We start from the raw sequence: 19,194 nt of genomic DNA, 5'->3' as shown, positions 1-19,194 counted from the left end.
TAAAATCTCGAGACTTACAAATATCGTCGGCATTATAATAAATATTTTGGTTTGTTGCCTAATCTTCAAAAACGGTATCTAACTTTTAAAAGTCAAAAAACAATTCATCTATCAGTGTATCTCTGCAATCACAATAAGACTGCATAGGATATAACTAAAAATGCTTCTGCAATCAGAGACTGCACAAGTGATAGGATTAAAAGTGAGGCCAGCTTACGCAACGTTACATAAGTTAGTAAATCATAAAAAAATTAAGTAATTACATAATTAATACGTTGAGTAATGTACATTAATCATAAAAGAGGAAAGATTTGTTCGTTTGTAATCTATAAAATTTTAAATTACGGAACTGATTTAAATATTTTTCACCACCAGTAAAAAAGCTATATATTATTTCAATAAGAAAAAAAAATTAGCTTGAAATAATGGCTCATAAATATTATAATTATTTAAAGAGTATTATTCTCGGCCGAGATCATTGCCTCTTAGGGATTTTTATTTTATTTTATGGCAACGGTAGCAGGTCTGGCAAATGGGTCACCTGATGGTAAGTGATTATTACTACGTTAATGTCTATACATTAGCGTTGTATGATATCTTAACGATATACATAAAAAATAAGCCCAAACCTCCCAACCTTAGGATTAGGAACTGATATGTTACGTCCTCTGCCTGTAGTTACACTGGGTGACCTACACTTCAAACCGGAACACAACCGGTATTGCCGCTTGGCGGTTATAGATTATAATTATGATGAGTGGGTACCTAACCAGACAAACTTGCACAAACCCTACGAATCAATGACCGAAGAAATAGTGAGAAAAACCATAAAATTAGTGCAAGTAATAAAACAACAACTACGTCTAGAAAACTTTTTTTTTTTTCGTCACATCAATACACATTTTATTACATTCATGGATAGCTTACAACAATCTTTCTTTACATTTAATCTTTCGCGTCATCTTGATATTGTAATTAATATAAACACGTAAAACAGATTTAAATGGGAATATTTTTAAATCAACAACGGAAATCCTCAACAAATTCGCCTTTATAATCTATATCGTTCAGATATTTTAGTGGAAACATATATCTTTATATATTTATAGAATAAATCTATTTTACATGTTTATACTAATCTATTTATATTAAATAACAAATATCATTTATCACATGATAAAATCCTCTTCTCAAATAAATTAGTCTGTATGTCCAGTCAATAAAATATCCACTAGCAATTATTGTAATAAGATAATATAACGGCCAGCGTTACAATGAACATTTTCATTTAAATAAAATATTATTAAAAAGTATTATTTTATCTGTACTAATCTCCTACAGCTGTATACTTTTTCCGCGCTGGGATTGATACAGTCCAATTCGAAATATGATTGCGTAAGATAGCCCATTCCAATAACCTATTAAATAAAGATTAACAAACAACTTTGACCTTGAATGATTGACATTGACGTTGATCGAGATCGGAAATCTATGGTATTTGGTCATCTTAAAAAAAAAAAAATTTTTTTTAAGAATTAAAATAGATATAAGTAGTTAAGTGGAAGTTTTGTGTTACATAAAGACATACAACTGTTAATTGTTAATAGCAGAGATGTCTATCTAACTCGGAACAGATAATTCTTCAGTAGGAGTAAATTTCTCATAACTTATATTCGCTGGACATTTCATTGACTGAACAAATTTGCAATAAAATCTTATTTTAACGAATATGTCGGTCCAATATCGTTCCATATATATGTCGAGACAAAGAGAACACTACCATGTGTCGTATAATAAATCCTACACTAACTTACATTACTGTTTGTAAGTAAATGATACTACTGAGGCACTATTTTTTTATTCGGTTCAATATCATTTAATGTCTAGTTTGAAAATAATTTTGCATTCACGAGACATTATATTTAGAATATTATATTTATATACATCGTGGTATTTTGATTATATATTACACAAAAGGCATTAATGTGAGTAAAGGCATACGTTACTACTACGACCGGAAGTGGTAAAGTTGATTAACAAATTCGAAATCATATTAATTTTTATTACTTTTTAAATCATATACGATACAACACACAGGTTTAGAGTGTCCAACCAGGCATATCTGAAGTGCTTTGCACAAACTTGACGCGCTATTACTTCAATATGTCAAAATCTCTAATTCAGCCGTTATGAACCGTACTCTTCTAGGGCTGTAGATCGACTCAGTGGAGGTATAATTTAACAGCCCACCATCGCTAAGTAGTGTTGTTGTTCAAATAACTGTTATAATTTTAAAATCATTTATTATCATGTTCCCATGACAGACAGACGAGACGACACGCTCGGTTTTCATACAATCCAATGAACATGCAGTGTCTAGCCTATTCAAAGTCTATGGTGTACCATAGACCCACCTAATACCATTCAACACGTCAACGGTATAGAAGTTGATGTTCTGCAGTGGATATATCGAATTAGAATAAGAAAAGTATCAGATATACTTGGCATGTCTATAGAATTCAACCGTATTGTGCAGAAATGTACTAACCCTCAGAATGACTAATAATTAATCATTGTTAAAACTTAAAAGAGAAAAACCTCCATATTGACAGTAATCCTGTCAAATTATATATGTATATAACTATGATACTATTTTTTATCTATACTAATAATATAAATGCGAAGTCTGTCTGTCTGTTGCTCTTTCACGGTCAAACTACTGAACCGAATTCGACATTTGGTATGAAGCAAACTTGTAATCCAATCCAATCTCAAAAGCGCGAACCAATACGTGGGCGACTAGTATTCCATAACTTTGCTTTGCTCTCTTAACACTTAACAACGATTATTACTGCTATGTCGGTTGGTACATTTCTGCATAACACGGTCGTATTTTAATGTCATAATAGCAACTGTTTTGAATTATAAAATAGCCACAAACTTTTGAATAAAGAATAACATTATTACATTTAAAAAAAAAAAAAAACGAATTAAAACTATTTTTTGAATGTATATATCTGTTAATCAACTTTAACAGCCGATTCTATTCCGAATAGTGTTGCGGGCTAATATCAATACAATGTATTCAAATATATAAAAAAAAAACAATCTTTAGTTCATAATATTCGCTTAATCCTAAAATTATCTAGACACCCGCAAGTAAATAAAGTTAAGTCCACTCATAGCACATTCTTTGAAATATAGAAAATAATTTAATGATATTTTCGAGAGAAAAAAAAAACAATTGAAAAAACACGCGTGATGAATACTTACACGTACATGTATCTTTGTATGTGTGTGTGCAGCTTACAACTATTTTTTTTTTAATATATAAATGATACACCCTGTTTTTTTCAATGATAATAAGCTAATAAGTGCAAATTTTATTCATTCCACATGACATGTTTAGAATTCATACAAAGGGGTCACAAAATTAAGAGTACCGTTTACAATGGTTGAAGAGGTTATCGAACTTCGCTTTCGTCTAAATTTCAAAAAGTTCAAATCATTACGTCAATAATTGTTGATAATGTGGTGATATTCATTTCATTACATTTCCATACTTTTTTTACGATTTTCGTTAAACAGAATTGTCAATCCCAGAACCTACTTTTCGTTTTTGAATAAAGGCGAGTAGGGTTGCCATATGTAAAAATAAAATAAATAAAAGAAAAATTGTAAGTAAAGAAATTTTGGTGCATATGTAATATTTAAACTGTCCCTATACGATATACTCGACTCGAATTTTGAATGTATTTAAATGTCATGGATAAACAAAATTTGCACCCATTTCGAATTCAGCTTAAATTAACAAAATAATAACATTTAGAAAATAATTCTTAACAACTATTATCACTTAAAGTAACAACGAAAATACCAATGTGATATAAAAAACTATTTCTTTTCTATTTAACTTTTAATAAAAATTTATATTCGGTGGCGAGTTTGCAAAAAAAAAAACAATACATATTTTTTGTCTTTTTTTTACATTTTAAACATCAAAATAAGTTTTAAGTAGATAATTCGATTCTAAAATTATTAGGCCTCGGACACACATATCCGATACAGTGATACGTTGTCTTAATACAGTTTCAATCGTAAAAAAATTCCAAGCTTAAGTAATATGATAAAACAAAAAATATTGCAATTTCCGTTTCACTTTGAGATTTGAAAATTGTGTAGAACAGAATCTTCACAAGTGACAGCAGAGTGTAAAGCTGCGTTCACATCTCTGCGACTGAATAAACCTCGACTCAAAAATTAATGTCGTTGATACGTTTCATTTTTATAAAATTAGTAAAATGCTGTCTTTATTTAAACAACAATGTTAAAAAGAGACACCATTATAAAAGAACAATTAAATAACTTCAGAATCGAATTGAAATATACAAATTAAGATATTCTAACATGACAGGCGCAATATAACATTACTGTTGTCATATTAAAAATACCGTCTCTTATGTTCTTGTCGTATTTGGTATTCATTTCAAAATCACTAAATAGATTTTTATCCAGTTTTCATTTAAATATTGATTATTTACTTGAATGAAATATCTCTACATTGTTTTGTAAACAATACATAAACAAACATCAGGTTAGTTCAATTTAAATAATCATTAATTATTAAGAAACTCTTTTGACGTGTTAATTATCCGCTGAGAAAAGTGGGGAATAAATTAGTGGGTAATATTTAACGTCAAATACAAAACGAATTTTATATAAATACATCTATGCATTTTTTCTACATCTACACTACGTAGTTTTGCACTTAAATGTATAACTTATCTATTTATTTGTGTGGGTGTATACTGTATAGTAATTTCATTACGCACACACGGATAACCCTAACATTGACGGATAAAAAAAGAGACGCCTGTCATGTTAAAAGCATCAATTAAACATACAATTAATTTAGCATACATACAAATCAGATCTACATTTAACATATCAATTAATTACAACCAATATAAGAGTAGATTAAATATTTTGTTTCAAATAATTTTACGTGTGTGAGAGAGATGGGTGAAAAACATATTTCTTTCTCTGTCTAACATTCGAGTTATATTATATAGAATTGAAATATCATCAAAATGTATGCGAAGGCTCGCGTTATCATACTATATCAGGACTGGTAGACGAAATACATTCGACAATTGTCGAAGCGATTTCGAGCTTCGCTTGTCCAATTATTCAATGAAATATGTCACAAATTAACACGAACCTTCACCCGAAAATGTGGGCGTGGTATTAAAATTCAAATAACTCGATAAGTAACGAAATTAGTACCCAATTTATAATTTATTATCAAAAATTAGCAATCGTATATGTACAACGGAATTTGTACAATGTTTAATAAAAAAACAGTAAAACTCTGTTTTAAATTATTTTAATGTTTTGGAACTTTAAGGATCAATAAATATTGTCATGTACTGCAAATATGATTTAAATCGTTAAAAAAAAAGATAAAATTTACGATGGTTTTTTGTTAAAATTACTGACTTAATTTTCATGTTTAGACATTTAATTATAGATCTATCGAGACGTTCATTTTCTTCCCTTGTACAAATTCCATTGACATACAAGTACTTCTGTCCACGTGTGAACCACGAAGCAAAAATATTGCTTATTATCGATGATATTCATAATTCATTTGATTAATATCTTTATTGGGGACATGTATTACGTCATACGGGATCTACAACACATATTGGTCCGTTATCTAAATACATATATAAAATATACATCTTAATGTCCGTCGCTACGTACAATTAACTAATATTTAAAACTAAATTAATATATCATTTTGTGTATTTTGAGGATTTTTCCTAGGCGCTGTTTCGCCGTCTTCATTCCTTTTTTCAGTCTTATATCTGAAAATTTACATTGGGACACATTAAAGAGAGTAAAGTTTATTTTTATCGACTTTTTAATTTACTTTTTTTATTAACGTAATTTAAAAAATAATAATAGCTTGTGCTTTGTTAGTCAATAGTTCCAGAGAAAAAAATTCAATACAAATTATGTAGTCATATGACCAACTTAAGGGGACTACATGAGCTAAATGCAAGTTTTATAATGCAAAAAAGTATATGATCCAATGCAGTAAACCAAATGAAAAAAAGATATGATAATCTTCAGGATACATGCTAAGAATTTGTTATTTTGAAAACATGATGTAATTAATTTGGTACGATAGAAAAAAATCACAAAGTTACCTCTAAAAAGATCTTTTAATCAATAATAACTATACTTATATACGTTCCATAATTCTGGTTTTTTGTCAGATTATTCTACAAGCAATATACTATTTAACCTGGGTGTCACTTTTTTAGTAAAATCAATAGATTTTTTTTAAATCCGATATTCTTATTTTCGAACAAAATACGTACGCATGTGTGCGTAAACGCCGTGTACAGACAATGCCGGCCGAGGCCTGATGCTATACAGACGTGTCGATCTTTTCGCCGCATCATTCATTACGTTACGAGATATTTTTTTGTAATTTTAATTGTAAATTCATTGTTTCATGTTTTCTTATAATAAATTTTATTCTTTCTTGTAAATAAATATATTAAGTTAAAATAGTGTAGTAGTAATTAGGCATTTGTTTTTTTATTATATTATTTGTTATAAATTTTAATTGTGTAAATATGGGAAATAAAGTGAAACGCGTGAGGAAAACTAAAAAACGTTTATATAAATCAAGCGCCGAACATACATATGAACGATATTAAAAGGTAAGAGTATTTAATTAGTACACATATTTTTTTTTTATAAACTATGAATATTGAAAACATCTATTAGAAAAATGTGCAATCAGTTCGCATATAATCAGATTTTTCGAGCCATTCTTAATAATTACGATAGAGTATTTGGTCAAAGGAAGGAAAACATCAATTGACTTTCATGTGGATCAAGTGTCTACATTCGATCCCCATGAACTCGAAGCATTTTTTTTTCTTTATAACTACTATGACATATTAAGATACATATTTTTTAAATACATAATTTTATAATTAATAAAAATGTAATTACTAACATATATTTATTTTTTACAGAATAAAGAAAGTCGAAAACAATAACACGGAAGCTATTTATATTGCGTAAGAGTTTAATTTTATCGATTGTTTATAATAAGAATTAAAGTTATGTATGAACTAATTTTAATAATAATAAAAAAAAGTAAAGTCGTAACAAAAAAAATGTAATTGTTGTGAACCAGAGAACTAGAATATTTAGAAGTGTCATTTGTACGTAATTCATAAATTTAAATTTTTTTGTAACGTCCGCCATATTGGATTGAATATAGCAGCAATTCATGAATCGTGCATTGTCATCGAGATTAAATATGTGTGCCAACTTTCAGCTGAAAGTGGGTGTAATATTTATTCCAAGATTCCAGGACATATGTAATAACATTAATACATACAAGTGAAAATAAATAAAAAAATTTAAAAAAAAATTAACACAAAATGTTTTTTTTTTGTACTAAATATAAATAAAAATATTTTAAGTTTAATTAAATCAGTTTTATTTTTTAATCATTTTCGAATAACAATCAAAAGCAATACAAATAATTCTAATATCCTATCTATTTTTATGAGATTTATGATTAAACCTATTATGATTAACCTTTCATTCATCAATGATTCAACCAAATCGAATTGACAACATTTTTTTCTAGTAAATATTTAGATTTTTTTTTTTAAATTGAATATATATTTTTTCTTTATGAACCAATATTAATAAAACGAACAAATACTACGCCATATGTTACCCCACGGTCACTACACTACAGATTTCGAACACTTACGATTTTATTATATAAATAGATCATTAAAGTTTAATAAAATGTTAAAAATTGGTATGTTTCAATATTTAGTATAAGAACTAATTGTGGTATAATAATATAAATAATAGAAAAAAAAGGTTAAAACTAACTGTCTATTTTATTGTGTACAAAATATAAATAAAAATATTGTAAGTTTAATTGAATCTGTTTTATTTTATAATCATTTGTTAACTAACATCGAAAGAAATAAAAATAATTCTGTTGTCCTATCTATTTTTTATGAGATTTATGATTGATCTTACGTCGCTCGGTTTGGCGCCATCTATTAGAATATTTGGGCGTAATCTCGTTACCTCGCTTAACCCTTAGTACACGGGCTTGCCGTTTTTGTCGATTTTGTAAGTGTGTGCGTGCGATTCTCAAGGGCACTTAGCTCTTGTAGTCCTCTTAATAGGGTTTAATTAAACACCACTGTACTTACTTTTGTTGGAGGAGACGGGATGCGCGGGTGGTGGCGGTCGCTTGCTTTTGGTGGCCAACACCGCTCGCTTTGCACTCTGAAACCAAGCGCTCAATGTACATCGTAAACACAAACGGCTTTTCCAGAAATTGTCACAGTGTGTGTGTTTTTGCAAGAGGATCTCAAAGTACTTTTAAAAATATTCAATTGTAAAGTTTAAAAGATTCGTTCAAGTGTTTTTGTGTGCACAACTAAATACTTTTTAGTTGATTGCAAACCTCAGGAATGGGATGATTGCCTCCGGGCTGTTTCAAATAGCATTTTTTTTTTAATTATGGAATGAACACAATAGTTGATAATGAGACGTATATTTATCTTTAGGTGTTATAAGTTACCTGCGGGTGGCGCTCGGGCGCGTGCGGCGCGTGGTGCGCGTGGTGCGCGCGGTGCGCGGCGGCGTGCAGCGCGGCGCGCACGCACTCGCGCCGCACGGACGCGCGCGCCGGCCCGCGCAGGCGCGGCACCACGCGCCCCAGCCGCGCGCGCGGCGACCACGACTCGTCCCTGGAACGGCGGTATTTTTAATATTAGAAACAAGATTTAAAAAGCTGCCTTCTAAAATTACATCAGGACAGTCAATATGCTTGTAAATAATTAATTGATGTTGTTCTACAAACAGTCATAACAAAATGGACACATGAGAAGTTGCGCAATTCTTTATTCAAATGCTGTACTACAGAACATGTGAATAAAGGATGTACAGCATTTTAATACGACTTTAATTAAAATAAAATTATACATTTTATACGACCAAAAAAGCTTCTTTTTCATAGCGACTAACTATTTAAAGAAAAAAATACTTTTTGACAAATTTTCTATATAATAAGGTAGTAACAGGTAATAACATCATACAAAAATTCACTCACTTGTCGGTCTTGCTCTTGCTGTCCGTCCGACTGCGCGCGGTGCGCTTACGAGACGTCCACTCCTCGTCCTCGTCCGAACTCATCTCTAACGATGGATACACTACGTAAGACAAAAATAAAATTATAAAATTACAGAAAACACTCAAAAAACTGTATTAAACGGAATGAAAATTTTCATTCATTTAGAGTCACGGACTTTTTTTCAAACCATTCAATAATAGGTTAAGAATTATTTGTATATCTCCTTTCTTGTGTACTAACCATACTCTTCGTCTCGATGCACCTCCTTGATGACATCCTCTTCGTCGTAATCGTCGTCCGCACCCGCCTTCCGCGCGCGAGCACGGCTCGTGCTGCCAGTACCACTACCGGCACCGGTACCGGCAGCGGTACCGCCACCGGTACCGCTGCCGCTGCCACCGCTGCTTTGAAATTAATTTTTATCAATTTTGGTAACATAGTAAGATGATAATTGTTATCTTTTGATTTATGAGAATACATAGTTGCGTTTTTATAACTTTAAAAAAAATACCTTTCAACTCGAGAAGTGTCTGTAGGTTTTGGAGGAGTCTCTATCGCTAGACCGAACGTCCTGGCCGGTGCTTCGTACCGTTGTTCGCTAATACTGAGCATACCAGCAACTGCTGCGTCTTCCCTGTTCGAGAAAAATATTTAATTTACTTAAGATTAAGATAAACATTCTGGAATGGTTCGTTCACCTATTGGACCACCCATAGACAACAAGTTATTCAATTTAATCGTTAATCACCAGCTCCTGTCTCGAAAAACATAAAACATTGGTCACGGGGATCTTAGTCCGGTCATATCAAATTGTCGAACAAACTATCATATTGAGAGGCAGTAATGACAATCACGGATTAACACGTCACTTACGTGTCGTTGTCGGGCTGCTCCTCCTCCGCCAGCTCGGAGGCCTGGATGAGCGACTCGATGCCGTTGGCCGGCGCGCGCGCCGCCTGACGGTAGGCGGTGGAGTTGCTGTTCGATGCTGAGTTACAAAAATACAACTTTTCAATATTATCGTTATTGTAGTTATTTGATGTCAAACAGATACGTCACAGCTTGACAGATACAAGGGTTATAATTGAAAATCAGTGAAAAGATGGACGGTACACCTCTTCGGGATACGATTGCAGTCAACATTGTTTCTTAAACCTTTTTTCCCTATTGTTATATTTTGGTTTAGATTTAGTTAATAAATTAAAATATTCGTGTATCAAATAAACTTTTTTTATTTTTTTTTCTAAATAATTTTATGGTTAACTTGGACGGGAAGTTTAAGCAGAATGAGTTCGATCGTGTGCCGTTTTAAGGTGAAAAAGTTGTCTCAAATATTTCGGTAGCGACATATATGTTGTGCTGGGCGACTCCCAGGAGGACTAGGAAGTGGTGGTGGGCATACCGGCGGGCGTACCGGCGGCGCGCTGCGAGCGCGCGCGCGGCCGGCGGCGCGCGGGCGGCGGCTCGTCCACGTACAGGTCGGCGTCCTCGTACTCGTACGTGCTGGACACGCGGCGCCGCACGGGCCGCTCCGAGCGCCGCACGCCCGCGCGCGCCTTCGGCTCCGGCGCCGCCTGCGGGCACGCACGCATGTTATAGTGATGTTTGGTGTGAGTAACATATTTGTCGTCAATTTATCTTAGCCTTTTATTTGTAGGGAATAAAATGAAGGTATTTTGCTTTATTCATTTCAAACGTATTTTTTAATTTAACCCTTTAGAACTGAGTCATTACTTTTCAAATTTCGAATTCTGTCGACGTTTTAACGAGTGCGTCATCCATGCTGATATTATGAATGCGAAAACAACACTATATTCTCATCCTTAGACCACTCAAACGATTTAGATGTTATGTTAATATTTTTTATTTCGGGGAAATAAATAGGTTACTTTTTTATTTCATCCCCCGAGAAGGTAAAATGAGGAGGCAGCTAGTATCCAATAAAGGAAATAATTATTATGTAATATTTAACCGGTAACTCGATGAATACGAGTCTCGCTGATTGATTTGTGTCACTCACGTAGTTAGTCTGGTACTGATGAGCGACGGCGGCATCGTATGAAGGCAGCTGCGTGTGCGCAAACGTCCCTCCGCTGTAGCTGGGCGCCTGCTGGCGATTCGAGATAAACAGCGATTAATATTTTTCAACGAGAACAGCCAACCATCGACGCTAGTATGTCGTGACGTTACCAGCGGGGCGGGCGGCGCGGGCGGCGCGGGCGCCAGCGCGGCGGGGGCGGCGGGGGCCGCGGGGGGCGCGTAGTCGTAGGCCAGCTCCGGCGCGTACAGCTGCTGGTAGCCCTTGCCGGCCTCCTCGTACTGGTACTCCTGTATGTCTTGCGCGGAGTACATGCCTGCAACGCGGTTACGTACAGTATCTGACAAGAATTTAAGAACATTTAGCATTATTTTTATATATATTCGGAAAGCAGACGAGCAAATGGCCCATCCAATGCGTAAGCCGTCACCTGCGACCAAGCACTGGTAAATTACATTACCTGCAAACAGGAGCAGAGCAACAAAACGCTTAGATTATTACCAATAGAATAAAAGATAATGAATACCTGCACCATAATTCATATCCTGTCCGTCTATCCGCATATTTGCTTGAAGATTCTCATTCGTAAACAGTATTTGTTCCTCGTGATAGTCTCCAATGTCCTTCTTCGATATCGTCCACTGCTGCACGGGTTTGAGACGGTCTGTTCTGATCAGATGTGATTTTAAGATGGAGTGTTCGGGCAGACTGTACGGTGGAGGCTCTTCTCTTGACGATGAAGGAGAGTTGCTGAAAGAACATTGTATAATAAGTTTAGCTTAAGCTATTCTTAAACTTAGGATCGATTAGCATTTATTTATATTTATAACATTGCATAACTTTTTTTAATTCGACAATCTGCCTGAGCTAATGAGGATACTTTTGAGAGGGGGTTTGGGCAGCTTAGTCATAGGTGGACGTTAACTTTGCTTGATTGGGCTTTAATGATAAATATGCCCTTTTTCTCTGAATACTTGTAGAAAAATATTCCTATAAGGTCTCGCAGATTTATTAAGCGACAGAGGGGATGAATAACTATTTGCACATATACATTTTACTTTAGAAAAAATGGTTAAAAATATTAAAAATATATAATAAGCCGAACATTCCCTTAATACTTTGTCACTTGATATTCCTTTGAGATAAAAACAATCTTGTGATTGATAGCTAAGTAAAAACAGGCAACTACTGTTAGTTATTACAAATTAAGAGGATACTTTACATATTTACTTTTAATTACTTATAATTGTTTTTAATATTTTTATAAGTGATGTAAATCAGAATAATATATTGTTTTATAAGTTTTCCTGGTAACAAATACCAATAAAAAAGAATCTACATAACTAAAATGAAGCCACTTCACATATATCCACACCTCAAACAAAAAAATACTAAGTATAAGAATTATAGGTTGTGGTAATTCTATTATATTATGCGGGTTTAAATTTGTCTTTATTAACTTCTTTTTTTTTTCGAATGAACAGTTACTGTTGGCCAGAGTGATTTTTACATCGGGCGTGTGGGTGAGTCGTGGAAGACTCTGCCGGATGTTGAGAGCCCACTCAAGGGCTCATAGTAGGCGTTTCCTGTGAGGGCGGAACTCGGCTTAGGACGCCGTCGACGTCTGGAGTTGTGTGCACAGAGACCCGTCATACGCATAGGCGCGAACGGTTAATAATAAACGAGGGACCTCGACGCCGCCGGCGGGGTCGGTGTGTGTTTAAAGTGTGTCCTAACGAGTCAGCGTTCGCCGATGTGATAGCATTGACGGGAGCGCTTAGAACGTCCCTAGGACTTCTATGTAATGGACTAGTCTTTATTAACTATTTTTGAGTCCATAATCTTGTGTAATTAATACTTACTTTAATTTAAGCTTCAATGTTGATTTCTTATCTTGTCTATCAACAAAACCATTTCCATCTTGATACGTAACCTCTTCATAAGTTTGATATGCATACTTCTCCGGTAAAATCTCTTTACTTTCCAAAACATACTTAGCATCGGGTACACCGTTAACATATTTAATCTCACTGTTTACAAACTTAACATCACTATTCACAAATTTACTGTCACTAATGTATTTGACGTCACTGTTAACATATTTGACATCTTGAATATATCTATCGGGGTATAGGACTTCCTTGTTGTCGATGTAATATTTGTCTGCATATATTTTCTCTTCTGGGTATTCTCCGTTTGGTGTCATGTGCATTATGGGCTTGGGTAGGGTGAGTTTGAGTGATTTTTTTGGTGCTGCTTCGTTGCGTTTCTTGCTTTGAGATTTGGTTGGTGAGGTGTTTTTTACTTTAATGTCCTGAAAATATAATATTACTTTTGAGTTACTTCTAAGATGGGGGGTCTTTTTTTATTATCATATAAGTGTAACTTTATTGGTCGGTCGGCTTGTGAGTTTTTATGCGAATGAAAGGCTGTACATACCTTATCTTTATTGCTACTGCTACGTTTTTCCAATGTACGTAATTCTTTACACAGCTCGCGTACCAGCTGCCCCGAGTTGAGGCACTTCGGCACATTATCGCGTTTCGACGCATCCGTCTGTAAAAAGAAAAAACATTTATAAGATACTTAGTACTTTAAAATAAGACAAATATATATACAATATTATTTTATTATAGATAGTATTGCTTTTCATGTCTTTAAACTACATTGAAATATATACCACCGAGTTGTAGAATTTTCGGTACATATTAAAATTAATAGTACTTACACTTTTCAGAGCGTGCCACTCTTTCAGCGCATTCGCTAAGATCTTGATCCCCCTCAAAAGAAGCGGCGGTAGCTCCGCCGGTGGCGTGGTCACACAGTTCTCGTTTATCGTGAAGTCCTCGTCCTAGAATACATATATGCTGGTAGTTAAAATCGTGTATAAATAAACCGTATATTTTCTGGCAAAGAAGAAAAGTCACCACAAGTCAACAGTGGATTATATGTTAGTCCATTAATCCTTTTAGCAATTAGTGTCCTAGAGAAGACACCAAAACGAGTCTGTCGTGACCTCAAATGTGTAGGCCTCGCTAGTGAATGGGTATCGGCAGGCGCACCTGCGTCTCCTCGTTGTGGCGGCGCAGCGCGGCCAGCAGCTGCGCGGCGGCGTGCCAGTGCAGCGCCTCGAACAGCGGGTAGCGCAGCACCAGCGGCGTCTCCACGCGACTCTCGATCTCGTAGATCCTGGGGATATATGTTTTTTAGACTGGCCCATGCCTGGCGAAGGTCCTCTGCTTCTTAACCATATATGAAATCAATAAAATTGTATTTCAATCTTAAAAAATAATTAATTAGTTGCCTTACGTACAGTCTCTCTCATAATTCAAGTTATGGTTACATTTTGATATACTGTATAGTATAAAGATAGGCAGCAAAACAAATATACATATACTTTATCTTATGAACAAGAAAATGCTCAAAGTTTATCATATTTACTGTGGAGTAGAATGAGGTAAAATTTAATATAATTAGATTTTCAGATTACTATTGTCCTGCCTCACCAAGGCGTACAAAATTAAAATGTAAATATACGAAAAAGTTGTTATTAATTTCAGTTGGTTATTAAGCTTTTCTGACTGTACATATAAGTGGGCACTCACTGCAACTGCATCTCGATGGCATAGGAGTGCAGCAGGTTCCCCCCGAACACGAGCGAGTCGCAGGGCGTGTACACGGCGTGGATCCAGCCCGTGGGGATGAACAGCGTCTCGCCGGCGCTCACCTCGGCCGTGCCGTACCACTCCACCTGCACACGCGGCGCGCTCGGGGTAACCAAAGTAAAGGAGTTGTCTGGAAGCTCTGGGGCTTCGAAGGAGTGTACTTTATTTGTATTTTACTATGCTATAATAAGGTTTACTCAATGTAATTGTGTTTGGAATTGTGTTGTATAGCCCAAGAAGTCAATATCGATAAGCATTTCACATCACTATACAGTTAATTAAATATTATTTATATGAACATAACTGTTGTTGATTTTTTACCAATAATATTTTAGGTATTTTTAACAATCACATTCTAGACATTTGCACCATAAGCAAAATTTAACATTTAATAAACAAATAAAAAAAAAATTTACCATATCACCAAAGAACTTCTCGCTCTGATTGTTGGCCGCGCTCCACTGTTGGTACAGCGCCAGGTTGGTGGACGTCGGAGGGATCAGATAGAAGATCTGAAATAGACAAGTCATAAGTTTAATACAATGGCATATATTGCCACTTTCGCCTACTTTTTCTAAGTAAATTCATCAAATTTAAACAGCCTTACCTTCCGACCGTGCAGCACGTGGTACCAGACAGTGGTGCCACCGAAGTCCACGTGAAAGTCCGTGTAAGCGGCGGCGGCCGACATGAGGCAGTAGCGCTGCACGGCGGGCCGCGCGGGAGGGGAGCCCCCCAGCTGCGCCCAGTCCAGCGCCCGCAGCGTTCCCGGCGGCTCCACCAGCGGACACAGGCTGCACACACAGACAATGTTAATAGTCAGTCGAGTCTAAGTTAAAAATCTTATTCCACCATAATTTATTCCACACTTGCTTTTTAATATAAAATAAATAGCATCTTTGAAACAGAGATGATGAATAACACTATGTTCGCAAGACGTGTTGTCATCTCTCATTCTTTCTTCATCATCGTTCTTTTTCATGTACGCAGAGTATGTAAAAAAATTATAATTATAAAATTGTACAATGGAATGTGTCTTTACTATTTTTTAACTTATTCTAAACATGCTAAATATGTTTGTTTGAAGATTTCAACTCACTTGGTGTCTGTGAACTCTAAGCTGAGTACATTAAGTACTTTCTCATCTCTGTGTTCTGGTGGTGTTTCAAAGTAATCAATAAAATCACCAAGCGGCATCCTCAGCGTTGACTGTTTACGTACATCTATAACTTCCACCTGAAATAAAACAAAAATAATAAACTAATAGAATTCTTTTTTAATTAGTAGAATTTGAAAGCAAAAATAGTACTAGGGTACGTACTTTAGCTAAACATATTGCACATATTCATCATATACTGCCTTTATCTAATAATGAATTTTAACATTAAATTTAAGTTTTGTGTATATGGGGGATGAAATGACTAAATTATCAAGAATAATATTAATTTACCAATTAAGTTCTATAGAGAAAATGAGTCTATTAGTAATAGCATAGTAGCACTAGAATGTACCTCTAGCTGAGCTCCACAGTATCTTAATACAGATCTTACAGTAAATGTTGCTGCATTAGGCACTTTCATATCCAAACCTTCAATAGTATTAAAAATCACTGGGCGAGTAAAACCTGAAACAATAGTTATATTTGTCTTAAAAGAGCCCAGTAATAACAGTGAGACATTTACTGGTATTTACTTAACTTTTTTTTTATATTCCTAGAGTATAATTCTATTAACATACTAGACAAATTATGAATTGATGTAGACATACACTCAATAAGATTTCTGCATTATTTAATGAATCCCATAATATTTGTCAAACTAATTGAAAGTTACAATAAGAATAATTAGGAATATTGTTAAATAGAACGAAATACAATATAATATGGGTAAAAAATTGTAATTACCATTATCCCTCACAAACTCTTCTGTAAAGTGCTGCGGTCGCATTCTCTGTAACGAAGCGGGTGTCGGCCGAAGGGGACGGGCGGCCAGTGCTCGGACCCATGCCGGAGTACCTGCTTGGGATGGCCGAGTTTCAGCCCCAATCTCGTATCTGTCCGCCCGGTGGTTGTTTGTGGGGATTTTTACTGTAAGTTAAAATTTAATTTAATTCATCACTGTTGTTTGAAATTTTAAAACCACCAATTATACTTGAAGACTGACTGAGATATCTTAGTAAATAAAACATTATACTGTCGATAGGAATATCTCTATTCATATTAATACATCTCATGTTTACCGATAATAGGAAGGGTTTATGAGGTAATATGCATGTGTCATATGAAATTCCGACACATTTGGCTTCAGTAACATGTACCAGGGCAGCACACTATGCTGTAATCAAAAACTAATTTCTTAGAGAGACTAACTGATGCCTGGCTATTGACATTTTTTGGGTTTACTTTGAATTACTACAACTATTTACAGCAACTTTCGATGTAACCTACACCTATAAACCATTATCTTTTTAAAATCATTTAAAAATAGATATTAATTCAGTGATGCAAATACAAAACCGAGATGCAATTACAAAGGTTACTTCTTATGTATGTTCATATAAACCTAAAGGCATTTTCTAGAAATTGTTAAGAGCAATTTGTGCTCTATTAATATAAGGAACAAATATTAACTGGTTATTTCTGTTATCCAACTGCTCAGGTTGATAATTCTTTAACTTGTATATAATTTTTGCAGTTATAGCAATATTATTTGCCTCATAATGCATAATTATTAATTTTATTATACAATCAATATATTATATAATTATTTAAATAAACAAACTGTTATGATGTAATAGAGTGATACTCTTAATTGCCAGCAAAATACATTTCCTGGCAATCAAGAGTTACCTTATTGGAAATTAAAAAAAAATTAGATGAGACTTTGCAAGAGTTTGCAATATTATATATATTTTTTTATTTAATGATTTATATTTTAGAGCCATTGGCAAACTTATTTTATAAAAAAAGAATACATCTTTATCATTACAAATATTAGGATGTTTTCATTGTATAAAAAAATATCACAAAACAATTGAATTATGAGTATTTTTATTATGAACTCAGAATCAATTTTTATTTATGGACTAGGTTCTCGTCTCGGCTCCACATGGGTATGTTAATAGTCTACATACAACCTTTAGATCAAATAACAAACAGAAAAATTATTGTTTTTTTTTCCAGCTAGCAAAGTTGAAATTCTCTGCATTTCTCTACTAAATTATGCATTTATAATAAACATAAACCCTCCTCTTGGATCACTATTTTAATTGTTGAAACTACATTAATAACAGTTGCTTACAGATGGCGGTAAGCAACTTTGTTTTATACTATGTAGGTAAGTCAAATAACACCTTATAAAATATAATGATGAATCCTTAATAATACTGTTATGACTCAAATGTTGGTTATTTGTCAAGGAAAGCTAATGTTTTTATTTCTAAACCTGAATAGTTAATAACAATTAAATTTTGTTCATCATTTGATCTTCTCAACTCTCATTAGACCTGGCAACATTAGTTCCAATGATAGTATTGATTTTACTCATTTAAGATTTAATTGTCATTTGACCAAAACAATTACCGCGCGGGTAAATTTATTGTATTGCATAATTTCATATATAAAAGTAAATACTAAAATATTTGTACTTACAAACAGACGGACCATATGTCTGCGCACATTTTGGACAGTGGTATTTGTCGATATCGTCAGAATGGTAAATTTTTACATCAACACAACTGAAAAAAAAATTGTTATATATCATAATAGCAATACACGTGTTGGTTTGTTTATTATTGTATATACATATCAAAATATATATTTTTTAATTTTTATGTTTAAAATTTTTATTTGATAGCAGTTAATACAGTGATATAATTCGAATATTTAAAAAAAATGCGAAACAAAGAGTAATAGAGAAACACGTATTTGATAGTTATATGGGGATCATGGATATAAACAAACTTATACTTGAAAAACACCACAAAATGCACTAAATATTCGTAACTAATTTAATCACTTTGTTTAACAGTGAATTCATAGTTTAAAACGAAGTAAAATATTGATATATTTAAGAAAACATTATATTCACAACATGATGGCCGAACAGCCGAGTGCTGTCAAATTCTTTTAATTTATTTTCACTCGCAAACTTGTTTTCAGACAATAACTTTTATATTTTCCACTTTACCTTCCATGAAACCACTCGCGACAGCAGTCACATTCTATCATAAATTGTCCAATATTATATGGTTGACCACACAAACAATAGGTTTCCTTCGATGACGCCATTTTG

General features: G+C 33.8%; 1 protein-coding gene across 1 annotated transcript; it reads right to left on the bottom strand.

Annotated features, from left to right (window-relative positions):
- Positions 1–882: 882 nt before the first annotated feature.
- LOC125073709 (lysine-specific demethylase 7A-like) lies at positions 883–19,194 on the bottom strand. The gene is made up of 23 exons (XM_047684689.1): positions 19,090–19,194; positions 18,552–18,637; positions 16,806–16,988; positions 16,414–16,526; positions 16,002–16,138; positions 15,510–15,696; positions 15,319–15,414; positions 14,843–14,988; positions 14,300–14,426; positions 13,966–14,088; positions 13,677–13,793; positions 13,100–13,551; positions 11,764–11,987; positions 11,390–11,553; positions 11,220–11,309; positions 10,602–10,773; positions 10,073–10,187; positions 9,711–9,833; positions 9,440–9,603; positions 9,179–9,278; positions 8,648–8,816; positions 8,274–8,349; positions 883–5,870 (listed from the first exon to the last, which is right to left on the bottom strand). The coding sequence occupies exons 1-23, from the start codon at positions 19,188–19,190 to the stop codon at positions 5,791–5,793; spliced, it is 3,345 nt and encodes a 1,114-aa protein (XP_047540645.1). The 5' UTR covers positions 19,191–19,194; the 3' UTR covers positions 883–5,790.

Source organism: Vanessa atalanta, chromosome 25 (genome assembly GCF_905147765.1).
Source record: "Vanessa atalanta chromosome 25, ilVanAtal1.2, whole genome shotgun sequence".
Lineage (NCBI taxonomy): Eukaryota > Metazoa > Arthropoda > Insecta > Lepidoptera > Nymphalidae > Vanessa > Vanessa atalanta.
Note: the sequence above shows the minus strand (reverse complement) of the source record. Positions and strands in the feature narration are given on the sequence as shown.